General features: G+C 36.9%; 2 protein-coding genes across 4 annotated transcripts in view; one reads left to right on the forward strand and one right to left on the reverse strand.

Moving 5' to 3' along the window:
* Positions 1-19,088, forward strand: part of LOC139694295 (uncharacterized) — a 40,787-nt gene that overhangs the window by 9,555 nt on the left and 12,144 nt on the right. Inside the window, exon 5 of one of the 3 annotated variants that reach the window (XM_071592770.1) lies at positions 12,112-13,346. The exons of the other annotated variants lie outside the window; for them this stretch is intronic. The gene's annotated coding sequence lies outside the window, so the exon portion shown is untranslated. Of the gene's footprint in view, positions 1-12,111; positions 13,347-19,088 lie in introns of those variants that run through there. 3 annotated transcript variants of the gene reach the window in all.
* Positions 623-17,953, reverse strand: LOC139694294 (PC-esterase domain-containing protein 1A-like). Its single transcript, XM_071592768.1, has 8 exons — positions 17,791-17,953; positions 17,629-17,708; positions 17,457-17,543; positions 17,223-17,365; positions 13,201-13,351; positions 10,794-10,921; positions 2,432-2,505; positions 623-2,345 (listed from the first exon to the last, which is right to left on the reverse strand). Exons 1-8 carry the CDS (start codon positions 17,864-17,866, stop codon positions 1,789-1,791), a joined length of 1,296 nt encoding a protein of 431 aa, XP_071448869.1. The 5' UTR covers positions 17,867-17,953; the 3' UTR covers positions 623-1,788.

The following is a 19,088-nucleotide window of genomic DNA, read 5'->3' on the forward strand; positions in this document are numbered from 1 at the left end:
TGGGGAGAAGTAGGAGAGTAGTAGGAGAAGAATTGCAATAGTCAGAGGCTTTCACAAGGAGGAGGGAATTAATGACAGTGACGTTGAGTAAGGATGTTAAGAAAAGGCTAGTTAAAACTTTGATGTGGATCATACTTATGTATTGCAAGGAAATGTGGTCATTGAAGCAGGATAAGAGGCATAGACTGTAGGCTCTTGAAATATGGGTGCGGAGAAGGTGAAATGGACCAAAAGGTAAACAAATGAGGAAGTGCTGGTTATGGTGGGCGAGGTGAAGGGATTTTTGAGAGAAATCGTAAGGAGGCAGGAAAAATGGATGAAGGGCATATTGATTGGCAGTGGGATGTTGAAGAATGTGATAGAGGGGAGAATGTTAGGCAAACGAGGAAGGGGCAGGAATAGGATGGGGATGTTGGATGGGATGAAGGAAGCACACAGAGATTAAGAGGGACTTGTGGTAGAGTAGGATGTGGGTTTCTGTTTTGTTAGGAGTATTTGGTAGTTAGTCTATATTTATTTGGTAGTTGTGTCCATCCATAACCTAACTTAAGCAGTAGATTACCTAAAAAATTAGCATACTTATATGAATTTTTCAGTTTTATTATTTAAAAATTGGCAAGGAACTTGTACCTATAAAAACATTTATAAAATACTGCTACATATCATTACAGAAATAATAAAATTTTAAAGGTACATTCATCTCAAAATAACAGCTCTTATAATTATAGTACATCAACAGGAGGTAAATTATACAAATGCAACCATTTCTTAAAAAGTGCAAACGAAAAACTTCCTATCAACAATGCCATTCACTTCATAATATGTATATGCTGTAATAAGTAAAATTATTCGTACAAAATTCTTAGTCAAATACTGCGTGTCCATGCCTCGATATTTCAATAACATCATCTCTTTGCAACTTCTTAATTCGTGAAGGTGAAATCAATACACTAATTCCAAACAAAAATACAGTAATGCAATGATAATCCAGACTATACGTGGCCAGTGTTGACCAGATTAAGCAAAATCCAGATTAACTGGGGATTTGACCCAAGTAACCCCAATGAGTGTAATTCATTATTGTTATTGTGTAGCTGAATCACCAATAACTTAAGATGACTTTACAATAAACAGGAAGCCTCAAGCGTAAAAACATCTTATTTAAATTTTGCAAAATCCCATTTGAATAAAATACATTGCAGAATGTCCTCAGAAATTAGCTGAGTTATTGCGAAGTACCTTAAATCAACAATTATGCATAAATATCAACTTTTACTATGAATGTATTATCCCATTTATTTGACCTAATTAGATATGATGTATTTCATCAAAGTTTAATAGCTAGGGACGGAAGTTACAACGGCAGGTAGAAAGAACTGGCCATCTATCGCAATAATACAACATGCAGCATTTTGTTGAATAAGTGAATTGTAGCACCGACAATGCATAAATTACCAGAAAACGGAAAAATATGATGAATTATTTGTATAGAGTGTGTACCCATGTCCTGTGAAACTATCAAGCAGGTGTCTAGATCAAACTCGTCCAGATTACTATGGGTTTACAGTATGTACTGCATGAGGTACTATCTCATAACTTCAATGCTTCTGCATCTCTTGAACCACAAAGCCAATCAGAATTGTAACAATATGGATAAAAGTTTTTCAAATGACCAAAATTCAGAAGCATGAAGATAGAACTAAAAAGAGACACTTGAAATGAAAGAAAAATTCATAAAAACTTATGCATATTAGAGGGTAAATCAAGAATTGCACAGATCTCAATACATTAGTATGGTTTCATATGGTAGGCATAACGATGGTTGTCTCTGTATCTGTGAGGACCATACTTATGCTCGTGCTGATCATTTTCATTATATGATACATCGCGCCAATGAGGTCCAACGTAAGGCTGACGGTCACAATATGGTGCATACGCTGCATGTTGAGCTGGTCTTTGATTAGGAGGATCCCTGGTTTGAAAGTTGACATTTGGGTTCACCTCACCAAATACTGATCTATGAGAATACGTTGCATTTATGTGTCTATTTTGGTCTGGCCAATTGTTAGCGTACTGAGGGACATATTGGGGCTTAGAATATCTTGAATGAAATCTTCTATTCGGATCAACATTTTCAATGTTCGCCCATTTATCGCGATTGGAGTTTCTCCATCTTTTGTTTCTGTCAGGCAGGGGTGGAGGGGGCATAGCAGGGTCTTTCACCATGCGAAGTTTTGGCAGGGTGCAATCATCCATAATGTCTTTCATTCTCTTCGCACCGCCTTTCATCCTGTTGAGCAATTTCCCTTCAAAGTTTCCAGGCAAAGGAACATTCAAGCAGAGTGCTGAAAAAAACGAATGCATAGGATATGCAAAATTACCAATGAACTTTGGATTTTTTTAAACTACAGTTCATAAATAGAATACTCACATATGTGGGTTAGAAACAAGTTTGTTATGTGGCGCACAGCCGTGGGAATCCAATGAATACCATCTTTGACTCTCCTGAAATAATAGAGAATATGAGTATAAAGGAAGTACTTAGCTAAGCAGCATTTATATACAGGAAATAATGCAAAGAACTCTTTGGAGCCTGTGATCTTAACTGTGAACTTGAGAGCAAAATTTAAAATATTAATAGTAACAAAATTTCAGCAGGCCGAACAACCATGTTTAATAAAAATATATATGTACTTGCTTAATTTCATAGATAACTGTTCGCATAGAAATAAAAACTTGAAATTATATTTGCAAAAAATTAAGAGAAATGTTAGTTTAAATATGAAGCACAGATATATGTACAGTAAACTCTCAATTATCCTGACCTGGCTATTCCTGACTCCTGCATTATTTGGGCAGTGTAGTGTGGAGAAGGGGGTTTGTTAAAGGGTTATGAGAACCAACAATGCCATACTACAACAAAAAAATACTCTTTTCTAGGAAGTATCCACATATTCTTTAGACGTTCATCTAAATTCCTCATGTTTCACAGACAGGATATGTATTTGATATGACAAAGTCTTTCCTTGCGATTTCAGGATTTCCTAAGGTCACAAAATTAAAATTTATGGACACCTCTTGCAGAAAAATTAAAGCAAGTTTTATCACAGGCATCTGAAAAGTGTGGCACAAAAAGATAACACTAGAGAAAAGCATCAGACAAGGTAAGGTTACTTGAGAAATTGGATACTGAGGGTTACTGTTTGGAGTTTAATATACCTTGACAAACACTATCCGATCTAAAAAAATAAGGCTTAGATTAATCTATTTCCTCTTAGGCTTGAATTAAGCTTACAGAAAATGGCCATAAGACAGATGATGTTTGCATAATTGATCAGATGCAATAAATGTGCATGGCACTAACATACCCAACCACTTGCCAAATACTTTCATAGACTGACTATTATTATAAGGTAATCTACCGGTTACGGTAGGTCTTTGGATGGATACAACTACCAAATAAATATTTTGTGACTCCTAAAAAAACAAAATCCAGTAACCTACTCTACATCAAGTCCTTCTTTATCTCTGTGTACTTCCTTCCTCCCTTCATCCCGTCCAACATCCCATTCCAGTACCTGCCCTTTCCTTGTTTGCCTAATATTCTCCCCACTAAACAGTCTTCATCATCCCACTTCCGATCAATATGCCCTACATCCATTTTTTATGGGATTTCAGGTGGTTTCACCACCCCAATTATCATTTCCCAGAACATAATGATGGGCAATATAGAGAGACTGTGACTATATTGAATAATATTTCCTTAAGGCGAAAAAGGGAACTATTTGGAATCAGTTCCCGAAATGTCTTAAGAAAATATTATTTAAAATTGTAAATCTAAAAAGAGGTCATAAACAGCTCAATTTATCCTTTCCAAATACCTTCATGCATAGAACTTCACTATGTGACTGGTTATAGTTGCTCGGCAGTATGCATAATATTTGCAATAAACGTGCGTCATGAGTGCTGACATGTGGAAATTAAAAAGTTTATTCTAATGTGGGCTAGGAGAGGCTAAGAATAGCATTGCTCAGTCTGCGTTCATTCAACACCTAGCTCAATGTTAGAATGCCAAATAAAACGAGTGGTGATAGTGATGCCATCAAACCATTTAGGAAATAATTTCCAGCTCTGATGACTGAATATAATTAACACTTATCTCAGATTTATAATTAAGATGATTTGGGTTTATACTTGAGAAATTTTTCAGAAAATAAAATAATTTACGTAGTGAACTCAAGATTCCTGAATGAAAAATCACCAAGGAATGGGTGTCTATACTTGTACTTCTGTGTGCTAATGCAGATTGTAGCCACAAATTAAAGTGTGTCGCAAAGGGAAAATGTTGTCAATCTTGAAGTCTACAGGACAAAATGAGTGTTCTCATTGTATTCTAAATCAGAATTAATGTATAAATTACAGGTTTAGGTGTGATGTGGTGGAACTGTTCCATAATAACTGAGTCAAAGACTTGTACAATTTTCCACTTAATATAATTATTTAGCAGAAAATTGTAATAGTCTTCGTCTCTGTTATTTGAGAATAAAAGTGATTTCATTTGTCACTAAGCAATATCTTCATTATTTCATCTTATGGATCAAGTGATTTACAAGAGATTGTATAGGTGAGTTCTAATTCATTTATAAATAATAGAGACAAGTGAAAATCCTAAATCATTGTTTTTCATCAAAATGACCCATCATCAAAACTGTTCACGTATGCTCTTATGGTAATATTAATTCATCATTGAGGCGATTAATTGCATTAATCCTCCACTATCATTATGCAAGTACATGCAGGACGAGTCCAAAAACCATGAAGGAGCTATTTGCCCTACATTTGAATCTTTTGAACACAGACCAGTGTATGGCTGGAGGATGAAATTTCCTGTACTCTTTGTAGTACTGCATGCCGAGATGAATTACACATCTGGGGTTCATTGTCTGCCGTGGAAGACTTTCTCATCGCCTCTCTCCAGGGCAGGTGCCAGGTTTAACTGGGCTTCCCTTGAACCTTGGGCGAATGCTGGAAATGCTTTTCCCAGTTGTAAAACACTACCTGGCTTGACATCATATGGCAAGGATTGACCTATGTTATTAGATGCTAGGACTTTGGAAATCTATCCTGAAGAGGCATGTTGCCTACAATGGAGTTTAATTTTAGCGTATCATAAATTTTTTTTCAACTATTGCGAGTGTTGAATGAATAAAGGACTTTTGGAATCAAAATCAACCAACAGTAAGATGGAGAAAGGTGGGAGTATAGAAAATGAACCACATTTAATGTAGAAGCTAGAGGAACCAGTTTTTGGTGACAATAACCCCTCCAGAGGACTACAAGGGACCCCTTCCGCAGGGATGACCCCAGCTCCTTGATCCTGGTTTTAGGTGGAAACCATGACAGCAATCTTCAAGTGATTCCAGCATGGATGCCTTTCCAGCTGGCTCACCATGCACCCAACGATGGCAATAATAGCCCCAGCTCCTCATTGCAGCCCAGCATTAATGCCTGATGGGTGTGAGCCCAGATGCAACAGGAGGTGGAGTCACTCAAGGAGGTTCCTACCCTGGGGTCACCCGTGAAGTCACCCCATATGTAACCTAAGGGGAAGCAACAGATCCCCAGCAGCACCATTTCCAGTTCACATCCCTGAAATCTCCACTGAGGTGCATCCATTGTGCAACCTGAGGAACTGTGATCACATGCATTCGAGGTATTCTACCTACTAAATGTACAAATATGTTTTGTATGGTCCCAAATGATTATTTCCTTCTAAGCATCCAGAGAAGGTCTTCTTTCTTTGCCCTACATTATTTCTTTGTAACTTCTGCTGGCATTCATACTGTCTATAAAGCATATTCTCTCCCTTCATCTACCCCACTAATCACATATTCTCAATTCTATCACTGAATTCAACATCCCACTATCCATTCTATATTTCCTCTGAATATTTTTCTGGATTTCCCTCCAGTAACTTTCTCTCTTCATCCATCCTATTTTAAACTTCAGCATTTGTCTTCCTCTCAGCCCATATCATTTTTTTCACCAAACCCACTTCTAAAAAGCCTCCAATCTACACTCATCCTTTTGCCTCAAAGACCAGGTCTCACAACCACAAGTTGCTAATATTCATATTTAAGTCTTCACTAATCTTTCTTTCACCTCTTTACTTAGTGTTCCTGTCATCAATCTTCTTCTCCTAATACCCCCTCTACAATGCCCATTCACCTCTAAAATACTATACAAATATTTGAACTGTTGAACATGCTTTAGTTTATTCCCTCCTAATTCAATGTTTAACTTAGCTTCCCTATTTCTTAAGAATGAATGTCGTCACATTAGAATATTATTTTAATTTTCTATTGAAAATATAAAAACCAAAATTCAAATGAAAGCCATATTGGTTGCCCTGGATCCTTATCTCTTAGGCCTATACCACTACTCTGTTATCATCCCTCCCTACCCATGGATGCCTGGCCCATGAAAGTGCCTATGATGTGTATTTCAACAGAAGATGGTACACTTTGTCAGGAATACTGAAGAACAGTAGTGACCATGTGTTGCATCATTAGCACTGAGAATTACTAAAGAAAACTAATACAGTTTTTCATAGGCTGAGCTCTCATTTATTTAAACAAAAACCCAAAAATTAACAATCTTCATATGTACATGAAAATTGTACAGGTACAAGAGCAAGGCAAGCACTTCTGAGAGGGCAAGTCTCCAGGGACTTATTTGTTAATATTCACAAATTACCTAATTGAGGCCTTGGAAAAAGATCACCATTTAGATGCTATTTACAATTATTCCTCAAAAGCATTCCATGAAGTAAATCACAACATCCTGTTGCATAGAATGAAATCAGTTGTTCATGGAGTGACTCTAAATCGGTTACTGAGTTACTTAGATAGGTGTAAATTCCAAAGAAACTGCGGGAGATGCCGCAACAGTAACTTTTAACGGAGTCATCCGCTAATGTGCATTTTAATGCAACAATTTCAGAGCGTAAAAATCATTCGCCTTGACTGGGACTCGAACCCAGATCCCTCAATATCCGGTCGAGTGCTTTAGCCACTTAAGCTACCGAGGCGTCCTCTTAAACTCTGAAATTTTGGGGCTTTTAAAGGAACTAGATGTTATGACGAAATACCGTACATACAATGTCACATGCATTCGTAGTCGTGCGCGAGGCGCCACTGTCCACGAGGTTCAAAAAATTTCGAAGTTCGAAAATTTCAGAGTTTAAGAGGACGCCTCGGTAGCTTAAGTGGCTAAAGCACTCGACCGGATATTGAGGGATCTGGGTTCGAGTCCCAGTCAAGGCGAATGATTTTTACGCTCTGAAATTGTTGCATTAGATAGGTGTAAGCAACTAGTCAAACTTAATCCCACTACTTCAAGTGTTTAGATGCCCTCAGTGTCTAGTGTGCCCTCAGCAATTCCTCAGGGATCACACCTTGGGCCAGGACTTTTATTTTATATTTATCACTGATATTGATAGTGTTATTTCCCTTATTCTCCATCAAATGCAAGATCATATCAAAAAATTTAATGTGGTGCAGAACTCAGATGACTGCTGATTTACTGATTGTCAACAGAGAATCTCTGACTGGTGCATTGAAAATTATTTGCCCTTAAATATTAAAACATGTAGTGTCATCATTCACCATAAGAAATCACACGTTTACCTTGATGATTCTCTCAATGGCGAAACTCTTCCTAGGCCTCAATTTATCAAAGTTTTATGAGTTCTTTGTATGTTAGGTTCACAACAAAATTTATCAAGAATTTTACAGACATTTATTAGTTAAAATGCTTGTATATATCTAAAGTTTGTCCTATTTTAGAGTATAATTCATTTAAATGCAATCCATATCATAAAGCCCATGTTAATAGTATTTAAAGAGTTCAAATAAATTCTTGAGAATAGTCAATTATTACGGTAGCTTCTCCACAATTAACACATCATATTTGGAAACTTTATTTATTATTAACACACCAAATTTGGAAACAATGGATGTGTTGAATGTGCATCCACTTCCTGTTCACCACCAGTTAGTTTAGTTAGCTAATTACACCATTTATGCAATAATCTTAGGATGTTCATCCTTACTAGAGTTAATAACTTTTTATGTTACATTTCCTTTCCCCAGAAGAACAAAATTATTCCATATTACATACTGGGGTAGAAACTTTTCATACTATTCACCTATCACAAGGATGTCAAGCTTATTTAAACATTTTGCTGCTGTGAACATACCTAGTACATCTGCATGGTAGGCTGATGTAAATTTAACTTTTCACCCTCTTCATTGGGTGCCACCATACTTTGAAATTTTATTAAAAAATGATCAAAAAAATAAATTTATTAAATTTTAACAGTGAATCTAAATTATTTTTATAATTTGTTTTTATTATTTCGGGAGTAAATAATGTTAGAGAGACATGATATCATACATTTTTGCAGCATGAGTGAAGTAGGATTCTTGAGAGTGAACTGCAGGGCAAGGGTTAATCTTCTTACCTCAAATGTTGTTTTGCACGGAGATACTTTGCCCAAATTTAAGATGAAATCCATAGAAACTTAATTGAAAAGTTTTACCAATGCATCATGAATTAATCAATTCTGTACAATCACCATGATTAGATGTATCACCACAGAAATTTTTATAACATTTTAGTTCCTCTTTTAACAAAATATTGAATGTGTTCATTCATATCTTCAAGTTTTTTACTGTGAATCACTAATGTTACATCATTCTGTGTGATATGGTGATATTTATTAAACTAATATGGATTACTGTGAACTTCTCACAAATGTGTAATATTTGTTTTGTTCAAAGCATGTGGATATGTATGGTGAATTGGGCATTTACCAAAAATGAACATAATTATTTATTATTATAAAATAGATCCAATTAATTGGATGATATCTTTGTTAAAATGGCTAAGGCTATTAGCACTTTTTGCTCACCATTACCTGAGAACACTTAATTTGTCGTGAAGATCTGCACTATTTTACTTAAATAGGACTCTTTCAATGGAATCTTTTTACACATAGGGATGAGGTGAAAGAAAGAGAAAAAACAACTTTGCACTTCCACACACTTTTTTAATATAACACGACCATGGTTTCGATGCTGCGCATCATCTTCAGGTACAACATAACAAAATTATTCAACTTATATAGCCAGGAGCCAGGTAGGGGAAGTCAGGGAGAGGGGTGGTAGCAATCATTGGTGGGTGAAGGGAAAGGGAAAGTGAGGGGGAACTAATGGATGCAGACGGTACAAAGGGGGGTGGTTGTTTGCAACGGTTGACCCTCATTTACGGAGGGTCGGTGACTGTCACTGCCTTGGTGGGGGAGGGGATGGTGTGGGGTGGTATTCAAGAAATTAAGGAGAGGGGAACGCGAGAGGTAAAGGATATCGTTGACCACCTCAAGATTACCGGACTGAAGGGATTCCCAAATTTCCAACTCCTCCAGAGCGTTCAGCCGCCGACCTTTCGTTTCTGTGTGTAAAATGTCTGCTGTGAAATTGCTGGAATGATTGTAGTCTAAGAGGTGTTTGGCGAATTGTGATCTGTTGTCTTTCTTCCTGAAGCATGAACGGTGTTCCTTAATCCTAATGTCGAAAGTCCTCCCAGTCTGTCCAATGTAGATGGCGTTGCAGTCTGTACAATTGAGTCTATAAACTCCGCTGTGTTGCATGACGTCAATTTTGTCTTTAGTGGAACCTATTATATTATATACCTATTTAGGACACAACAAATACTCGCAAAAAACCATATCAAAGCCGCTTTTTACAATTCACGTACTTTAAAAAATATAATAGGTTCCACTAAAGACAAAATTGACGTCATGCAACACAGCGGAGTTTATAGACTCAATTGTACAGACTGCAACGCCATCTACATTGGACAGACTGGGAGGACTTTCGACATTAGGATTAAGGAACACCGTTCATGCTTCAGGAAGAAAGACAACAGATCACAATTCGCCAAACACCTCTTAGACTACAATCATTCCAGCAATTTCACAGCAGACATTTTACACACAGAAACGAAAGGTCGGCGGCTGAACGCTCTGGAGGAGTTGGAAATTTGGGAATCCCTTCAGTCCGGTAATCTTGAGGTGGTCAACGATATCCTTTACCTCTCGCGTTCCCCTCTCCTTAATTTCTTGAATACCACCCCACACCATCCCCTCCCCCACCAAGGCAGTGACAGTCACCGACCCTCCGTTAATGAGGGTCAACCGTTGCAAACAACCACCCCCCTTTGTACCGTCTGCATCCATTAGTTCCCCCTCACTTTCCCTTTCCCTTCACCCACCAATGATTGCTACCACCCCTCTCCCTGACTTCCCCTACCTGGCTCCTGGCTATATAAGTTGAATAATTTTGTTATGTTGTACCTGAAGATGATGCGCAGCATCGAAACCATGGTCGTGTTATATTAAAAAAGTGTGTGGAAGTGCAAAGTTGTTTTTTCTCTTTCTTTCACCTCACCATGAAAGAATTCCACCAAGTTAAGCCTGAAACTGTTAGATACACATAGGGACTCTAATGCATCATTTGGGATCATGTTCATGTAGTCAATGAAGAACAACTCCCAAAAATGACAGGAGAAAATACTCCATGCATGCGTCAAATCCCCAAATAGTCTGGATTAGTGAGAGTTTACTATACCTAGAGAGCTCACTAATCCTTCTCTTAAAATTTTGATTGTGTTGGGAACCTTCACTATATTTACATTAATTTCATACAATGAAAATTCTGGATTAATCTTACCTATGAATCTGCATTCTTAGGTGATAATGCAAGTCCAGTACATTGTAACCATATGTGGGAACCAACTGCCTGACAAACAGATTGCCTTCCATCACTTCAAATCGAAGGGATTTCTTCATAAATTCAACCTTAAAAAAAAGATAATGAGATAATTATTTTTACAGTATCTGAAATTGGCAAATCTGATTTTTATCCCCTGAATTTTCCATACGTTTTGTTCAAACTGTCACTATGAACTGCTATACACATTGCGACCCACATTATATGTTATTGAACTACTTAGGAATCAACACTACTGTAATACCATTAGTTTTAAACAACCCTATTTAACAGAAATGGTTTAATGAGTAGGTAAGGAGTGAGAGAAAAATGAAACAGTTTCTGGCGTCACTTGGTGGAAATTCTTTATATTGAAATTAAATTAAAATACTTTGCCTTTTCACATAAACCACTTTTATTACGACCTAGGTTTCGTTATGGTATAACATCATCAGGTCATAATGATGTTATACCATAACGAAACCTAGGGCGTAATAAAAGTGGTTTATGCGGAAAGGCAAAGTATTTTAAATTTAATTTCAATTTTCAAGTGAGAGAAAAAATCGGGAAGATAGAAACTGTCAGTGTTGATGGGATTGCTTTGCCCAAATGAAACTAGTGCCAGGAATGAACAAAAGTAAGTGCCACTGTACACAATCTTCTTAGCATTTGGGATGTAGAAAGTATTAAAAGTTAAGTAATAGGTAGTTATGATTATGGTGTTTTGGCTCATTCATTGCAATCTTATGCATAACAGTCAATGTTTTCTGTGGTTCATTTTGAAACAGCTAACATAAATATCAAGAAACTTTAATTACTAATACATTGTTGAAATGTGTAAGCAACAGAGCAACAGTGTAAGACTTTGTTTTAGCTTGTTATGATCAAGTGAACATTTGCAATTTTGAGTTTAATGTTGCAAAATGTGTGCACACAATAGTGAAATTTATTCCACTAGAGAAAAAGTATTGAAAGTGCACTCCTCCACAAGGATTTGGCATGTAGAAATGAGAACACACAGGGAACATCAGTGCTGTGTAAATTTTACAAGTAGATACTTATTCACGTAGTTAATATTTACTAGGATATTTCACTGCATTCAATTCCTACACCCAATGTAACTGTGTAATAAGCGTGCACACCTTGAGGTATTGTTTTTCAGTAATTGTTCCTAAGAAATAACAGAGATATCTGGATAAAATTATTCTACATAATAATTGATCCTTAGTTACATAATGCTGTAAATTATGACTATTAATGTTGATTTGTTTTGTTTCAGGAAGCCATAAATTGAAGTGACTCAGAGTATGGAAAAGAAAAGAGGCTTACAATGTGATTAAGTTCCTTCATTTAAAAGGTTAGTGTCCAGAAAATCCATGACGATATAATGGCTGTTTATGGAAATGATAGCCCGCATATCGCATAGTTAGGAGTGGAAAAGGAATTTCCACACTGGTCACATGTCCCTCACAGACGATTCAACAAGCAGAAGACCATCACTCATGGATGATGCTGCCACAATAAAGAAAGTGGAAGACTTCGTCCTAGTAGACTGAAGAGCAACCATTCAAATGATCATGAATGAGACTAATCTTAGCCACGAAAGTGTGTGGAAAATTAATCACAAAGACCTGCACATGTTAAACTTGTCAGCACCCTGGGTTTCACAAGTACTGACCCCTTTTCAGAAGCAAACATGACATAACCCACAATTGCAACTGCATTTCAAGGTCACAGTCCAGGAGCTGGCACAATGTGTTCAAGGAGGGCGAGGAGGAGGTCGCCGACAAACCCCGTTCTGGACACCAAACAACAGCCAGAATCAACAAAAACATGAATCATGGGGGTGAAGTTTGCAAATTTCTGACATCCTACACACGTCCACATTTGCAGTACATGGGATAGTGACAGAGGATCTGGAAATGTACAAGGTCTGCGCAAAGCTTGTGCCGAAAGTGTGGCACACGTCCTTCTTCGTTACTAACTTCCCGGCCTGGAGCACCAAGAGCTGGGAGGGTAGTCCCCCAGCCCCCTTACAGTCCCGACTTGGCTCTGCGTGACTTTTTTGGTTTCCCAGACTGAAGAGAGAGCTGGTAGGAAAGCATTGGTAGACCATGGAAAACATCCAAAAACATATTAAAAGGTTCCTGAGAGACATTCCTGTCAAGGAGTTTGAGTGCCTTTCGAGTGTGGCAGGCACGTCTGTGCTAGTTTATTGATGCAAGGAGAGGGTATTTTGAAGAATTTTAAGTATTTGTATGAGTATGATCAACAAATTTTTTTTCTCAGAGAAATACATAAAATCATATGCATTACTTTCATAATAGACCATGTATCTCTGCTTTCATGCATTCACATCAAGTCATACCTGTTTAACCAAGAAAGCGGCACTGCATGAAGGAGAAACTGGAGGAGTGGTGGAAAAGATGACTAGAGTTGTTGGTGGAAGACTTGCTTTGAAGAGGGAAAAGAGCTTCCTCATATTCTCTTTATACTGCAAGACTCCATCAGGACCCCACCTGGCAAAGATGCAAATAATATGGACTTGTATATTATTTATATAAATACATTCTAAAATAACTAAAATTCTATTATGACAGTTTAACACTACCAGGTGATTCTACTCCTATTCATTATTACATATTATTAGGAGGAGACTTCTAATTTTTAGGTACCGTACATTTCAGCCATTCACAAGTAAGCCAAGTTTTTCTCAGCACCTTAATGTGAGTGATTGTCTTTGGGGCTCTAGTTAACGAAATGAAGGTAACCCTATTTTATTTTTTCAATAGATTTCCAGCCAGTCATTTGAATTCCAAATAAATAATGATTTCCAACCAACCATATAGTGAGGCAACCATTTTCCGTTGAATATTAACAAAAGATAATCCTAAGCTGATTACTAAATGCCTCTTTTTCACAGCTCAAGGTTCTCCTACTGTGAAATAGGTGCATTGTAAATGAAAAGAGCAGTAAGGAAGAAAGGAAAATCCATTTACACATTATGAGATGTGAGATGATATGCGTAACCTGTTATTATGGGTCTATTTTCAGCAGGTATGATGGAGAGAATTGGCTCGTTTTAAAAAATTGTGTACTATTAGTGGATATGAGTGGTCATATCCATAATCACCTCACTATAAGACAAAATGATATCTTTACCACCATCAGGGGACAATAACATTTATTAGCCCATTGGCCACAGGTATCAGACTGCGTAAATAACTACCAAGTTATTTAAAATATATTAAAGAGTTTATCATCATTGTCAGTATTTCAGCCTTAAGATTGGTTTACTGCTCTCCATTTTTCTCTCTCCAGTATTTATTCCCTCACCCCATGATAGCTTTTCTTTTTTATGTCCTTTTTAATTGGACCTATGCAGCACTTATCTTTTTGTCTTCCCTGCAGGATCTTCCCTTCAATTTTCTTTAAGAAAAGGGCAGGTTTGCAAGGAAGAAAGTCATCTTTCATCAAGGCAATGCATGCCGACCACAAGTGTCGTTGCCATAGCAAAAATATGTGATCTAAGATACAAATTGTTGCCACACCTGCATTATTCGCCTGATTTGGCTCCATCAGATTTTCATCTCTTCTACAAGCTCAAAATTTTCCTCAGTGGACAAAGATTCTCTTCAAACAAAGAAATAACAGTTGCGAAGTAGATGGTTATTTTGCTGGCCTGAACGAATCTTATTTTTGAGATAGGATCAAGATGTTGGGACATCGCTGGATCAAGTACATTAGTGCACAGGGAGACTACATTGAAAAATAAAAAGGTTTCTTTGAGGTAAGCTGTTTATTTCTATTCCATTCCAATAACTTTTCAAATTACCCTAGTACATTAAGTAATTCACTTTCCAAATAGTGCTTTCAAAATGGTGGTAAAGTAATAGTAAATGATGAATGCATTACGTAAGGAAGCTGGGGAATCGATAACAAAATTGCAAGTTATATAAATAGATGTACGAGTATAGAGGCTTCGATATCTGTTTGTTTTGGAAAGGGGATAAGCACGAATTGGCGGTTTTGAGATAAGACCACAGAGGAAGGAAAAAGTAATATGGATTGAAAGAAAAGCAAATAAGAAGTTCTAGGCCTTGTAGAGGAGGAAAGAGGGTTGCTGGTGAGAACTCGAAGACAGCATGAAACGAGGATGCAAGATATTGGAAGAGGCAATGGAATGTCGAAGAATATGATAGAGGGGAGAGTTAGATCTGGCTGGCTATAATGGCTGAAGAACCAAATATAAAACTAGGCATTTTTGAGAAATAAAAGGAAACAATATTGGATACGGAGTACAAGCCGTTGATTTCAAATCTTGGTGCACAGCTCCTGAAATGAGTCCTGATCTTCATGCATAACTGAGTATCCCCTGCCACCAGGACAAATTCAACATGAAATAATTCTTCATGTACCACTTGACTTACACTGGTAAAAGCCACACAACATAGGTGACAAAATTTAAAAATTCAGCAATAGGGAAAGGACAGAGATGCAGAAGACAGTAAGTAATCTTCTACGCTGTTTTTTAAGCCATTAGATGCCCAATTTCTTGGCCATAGAGGACACAACCTCACAATGAAAGTGCGACACAGGGTCTTTCAGTAATTAGTAAGGTAATCTGGAAAGAAGGATTACCTTGACACTTGGCAATTGATGAAGTACCAGTAAAGTATGACGGAGTGCAAGTACACCAACAACTCCATATAGATGGTTGAATAATGTAGGATAAAAATGACTGAAGCATTTGACTTTAGACTCTTTGATTTATTTCAAGCCCAAATTGAAAACTCAATCCAATGTGCCAAGTGAAGACCAGTTGGTGGCCATTTTACATTAAAAATTTTAGAAGGATAGGTAGGATGAAAGATAAATTCAGAGAATAGGCTTTTGGGGAAGATAAATTCAGAAAATAGACTTTCAGGGAAAGTTGAATCATTTTTAAAGGTAGTAGTAGTAGTAGTTTTGAGGGGATGCGACCGACAGCTAAGGTCATTTGCGCCATAGGGGATGGACAGGAAAGGATGAAGGGTGGAGAGAAACCCGGCGTCGGCATTAGCCTACTCTTTACGAAAGGCGCCAAGGGGTCCGCAGCTTAACGTCCCATCCGACGGACGCCGTACTCACTCAAAGTGCCCTCCACAAAGCACCTCAAGTAGGGATCGAGATACCTCTGAAAAATATTCAACACCGCCGGGATTTGAACCCGCGCCCTCAGGGTGGGAAGCCAGTACGTTAGCCCCCGCACCATCTCGATCCCCATTTTTAAAGGTATAAATAAGGTTTTATTGAGGAGGAAATTCAAAGAACATATAAAAATTGTGATTCACGGATTTACCTTAGAGTTGTTATGATATAACAATAAATGAGCAGGTGTGATTTGGTAAGTAACTTGTTGTGTAAGATAGGTGTTTTTATTCATTATTTCATCCCGTAAGTCTTCAATTATGACAAATGGATTTATCAAAAAAAAGTATTCAAGTTTTCAAATAAAAAGAATACAGATTTGACATTGAACAGGCATGCAATATCATATGCAACATTTCACTCAGTTCAAAAAATGGTCTTTTTCCATTTTAGATGAGGTCATATAGTGGGTTCTGACATTTAAATAAAAAATACAAAGTACTGCAAAATTCAATCTTTGAGAAAGCTAAATTATGTACATGAAAAAACAAACTTTATATCAACATAGATTCACTTAACTTAGGATAAAAAATCAACCATTTTCTGATCTTAAACCCAAGTAACTATGAAACGGATGCTCAAGTTGAATCTTTAAGGCCGCACAGGTTGTCTCACATATACTCTATATTTCCCACAATTAATTCGTGTAATTGGTAATGGTAATTACTCGCTCTGGAGAAAATGAAAAACAGTTCTGATATCTGAACTCAATAATTAAGGATAGGAAAAGGTTTTTAAATTATTCTTTCAATGAAATTTGATTTGAAGATGAAATACTAAGGGAGTCGCGGCTGCACTTCATGGTTCGTGGCTACAGGGAGTTACCAAAACATCAAACAACCATAGTTAAGAAATTATTCCATGGAAGAGGATTAAATTTAAAAATATCTATCCTCAATAAGAGATACGCCAACAGCGAATTACATTGAATTCTGTCAGGTGGATATTTGTTGAAAAAATCGGCTGATTAGGCACGAACTGGTCAATATATCATGTAGACTATTTTCACCGAGTGAATACTAAATGCATTACAAAAGTTTGCTTTGTTACTGAAATGCTACAGGGTAACACACTATAATGGTCGACTGCGGCTAAATTCAAACACATGCTATGTTAAAATGACACTTTTACCCTGTTGTTTCAATATGCTACCGTTAAGGGCTACTCATCGCACGAAATGAGCTATTCTTCCCAAAGTACCTTGAAATATCCCAAAGGCACGAGTTGATAAGAACAATGTCTGGTGACTTCGTTTTTTTCTCTTTGTAATCATTCATCATTTCTTCTACTTCCTTTGTAATACATCTGGTGATAAAATTAAACTTTATGTGGAATTCGCCCGTCTGAAATAGAATCATCAAGTGATTTTTAATTACAAGGACAACATATCAATACATTGTGAGGGCTAAAAAAACAAGATAATTAGAAACCAACCGAATATTCCCTCATTTCTAAGTAGTCTCTGCCTCTGTTGAGTTCTCCTTGCTTAAGCAATCGATCACCAAGGTACGAGAAGTCCAGCTATAAATTGTATGACACGCAAAACAACAAAATAGAGTATGTCACGTAAACAGAAAAAGTGTATGATCATGCAAATAAAACATACCTTGCGACGGAGATGGCTTTCTGGCACTATTTTATTATTATTCAAAAGCCATACCATGTCTCGGTATTGCGCACGCAAATCTACAAGAATATTCTCATGTTAAAGGTTTCCACATTTATTTTGCACGAATACGCGAGAAAGAGTAAAGTCCTTCATACTTACTTGAATCACCCAATATCAAAACAAATTTCCCAGCTAAGAGTTTCTTAATGTCTTTGGTCAGAAAAATATCAGCCATTGTAGTGGGTTTTAGGCTAGTAAAAGAACTTCCACGAAAACTTATAACGCTTAAATCAACTTTATTTTACATATTCTCAACGCAGCACTTTCTAACCGCGCTCCCACCAATACGGCGCATTAAAAAGAGCATCAAAATATGAACGCAAGAAGTATGAAAAATTTTGAAGTACTCGCGTTAGATAACCATATTATGCTGTTAATGTTAATTAATTAATTTTCATGACTCGGCCCACAGATTTCAATGCATTGCTTATACTTCATTGATTCAATTTTGTTAGCTAAAATCGTTGAATCAATGACACCATGTTATGTAGAAGTAATGTACCCTTCGGCTCGAAGAGTTCTCTAAGTCCGCCATGTGAAGAGATTTAAGTTGAAATTTCAGCAAATCAACTTAATGGCAACAGTTATACCCCTGTATAAACTATATTTCTTTCGGTGAACTGACTTAAAGTAACTAATTATTTGCATTTTTCATCAGGTTTATATTTCGTAAATGTAACCATGCTAATCAACAAAATAGCTGACATCCACTTCACGGCGCAGTTTCTGCAGCTTTGACAATGATAGATTTGATGTTAGTGCTCGAAATTCTTCACTACAGGTTGTCTCACAGGAAATCCTGCGTGAAGAGAGCAGTATGTTTCACACAAATGAAAATAAATGGCAACCAATATAATGTATATTCTGAATGTCTTTATGGCGCCAACTTGAATGCTTCCCATTGAGTTACACGTTTCTTTCATTACTTTTCCATTGGCGCAATATACAGATTGCCTTAATTTTGATTACAAAGAAAAATAAAATATGTTAAAAATGAATGCACATAACACTTTCTCAAAAACGAAGCAATTTGTCAAAATGTCGCTAGTCTTTTTTTCACACGTGCGTCGGCTCAATGGAGGTTGATCTGGATTAGTAAATTGTAGTGATTGGTGCAAGGGATCACAAATAGCGATCGATTGATCTTTCGATAAAATTGTTGTCGGATTCGGTGATTGAGTTTTCCTTGTATATAATACATGCGCCTATGTATTTGTGTATCCAATATGAGTGACATTTTCATGCATGGTGATATAAAACGACTTCTGAGAGGAAAATTCGTTTTAATGTTGGGAGATTCAAGTGAGTAACCTGGCAGAAGCCTGTGTCAGTACTAGTTTCTGTTTTGCTAAGGTCATGCGATAATTTTCCCTGAATGGAAGGTATTTGAAACAATA

The sequence above is a fragment of the Hetaerina americana genome, unplaced genomic scaffold (genome assembly GCF_022747635.1).
Source record: "Hetaerina americana unplaced genomic scaffold, ioHetAmer1.1.p SCAF_5, whole genome shotgun sequence".
In the NCBI taxonomy this organism is placed as follows: Eukaryota; Metazoa; Arthropoda; class Insecta; order Odonata; family Calopterygidae; genus Hetaerina; species Hetaerina americana.

Bases quoted from the DNA above. Each gene is read 5' to 3' on its own strand.
- LOC139694294 (XM_071592768.1), bottom strand. From the start codon at position 17,866: ATGGCTGATATTTTTCTGACCAAAGACATTAAGAAACTCTTAGCTGGG. The intron at 13,352-17,222 runs GTACTTTGGGAA...CATCTTTGCCAG, and splicing joins TGCCTTTGGGATATTTCAAG to GTGGGGTCCTGATGGAGTCT. The intron at 2,346-2,431 runs GTGAGTATTCTA...CGTTTTTTTCAG, and splicing joins CTTGTTTCTAACCCACATAT to CACTCTGCTTGAATGTTCCT.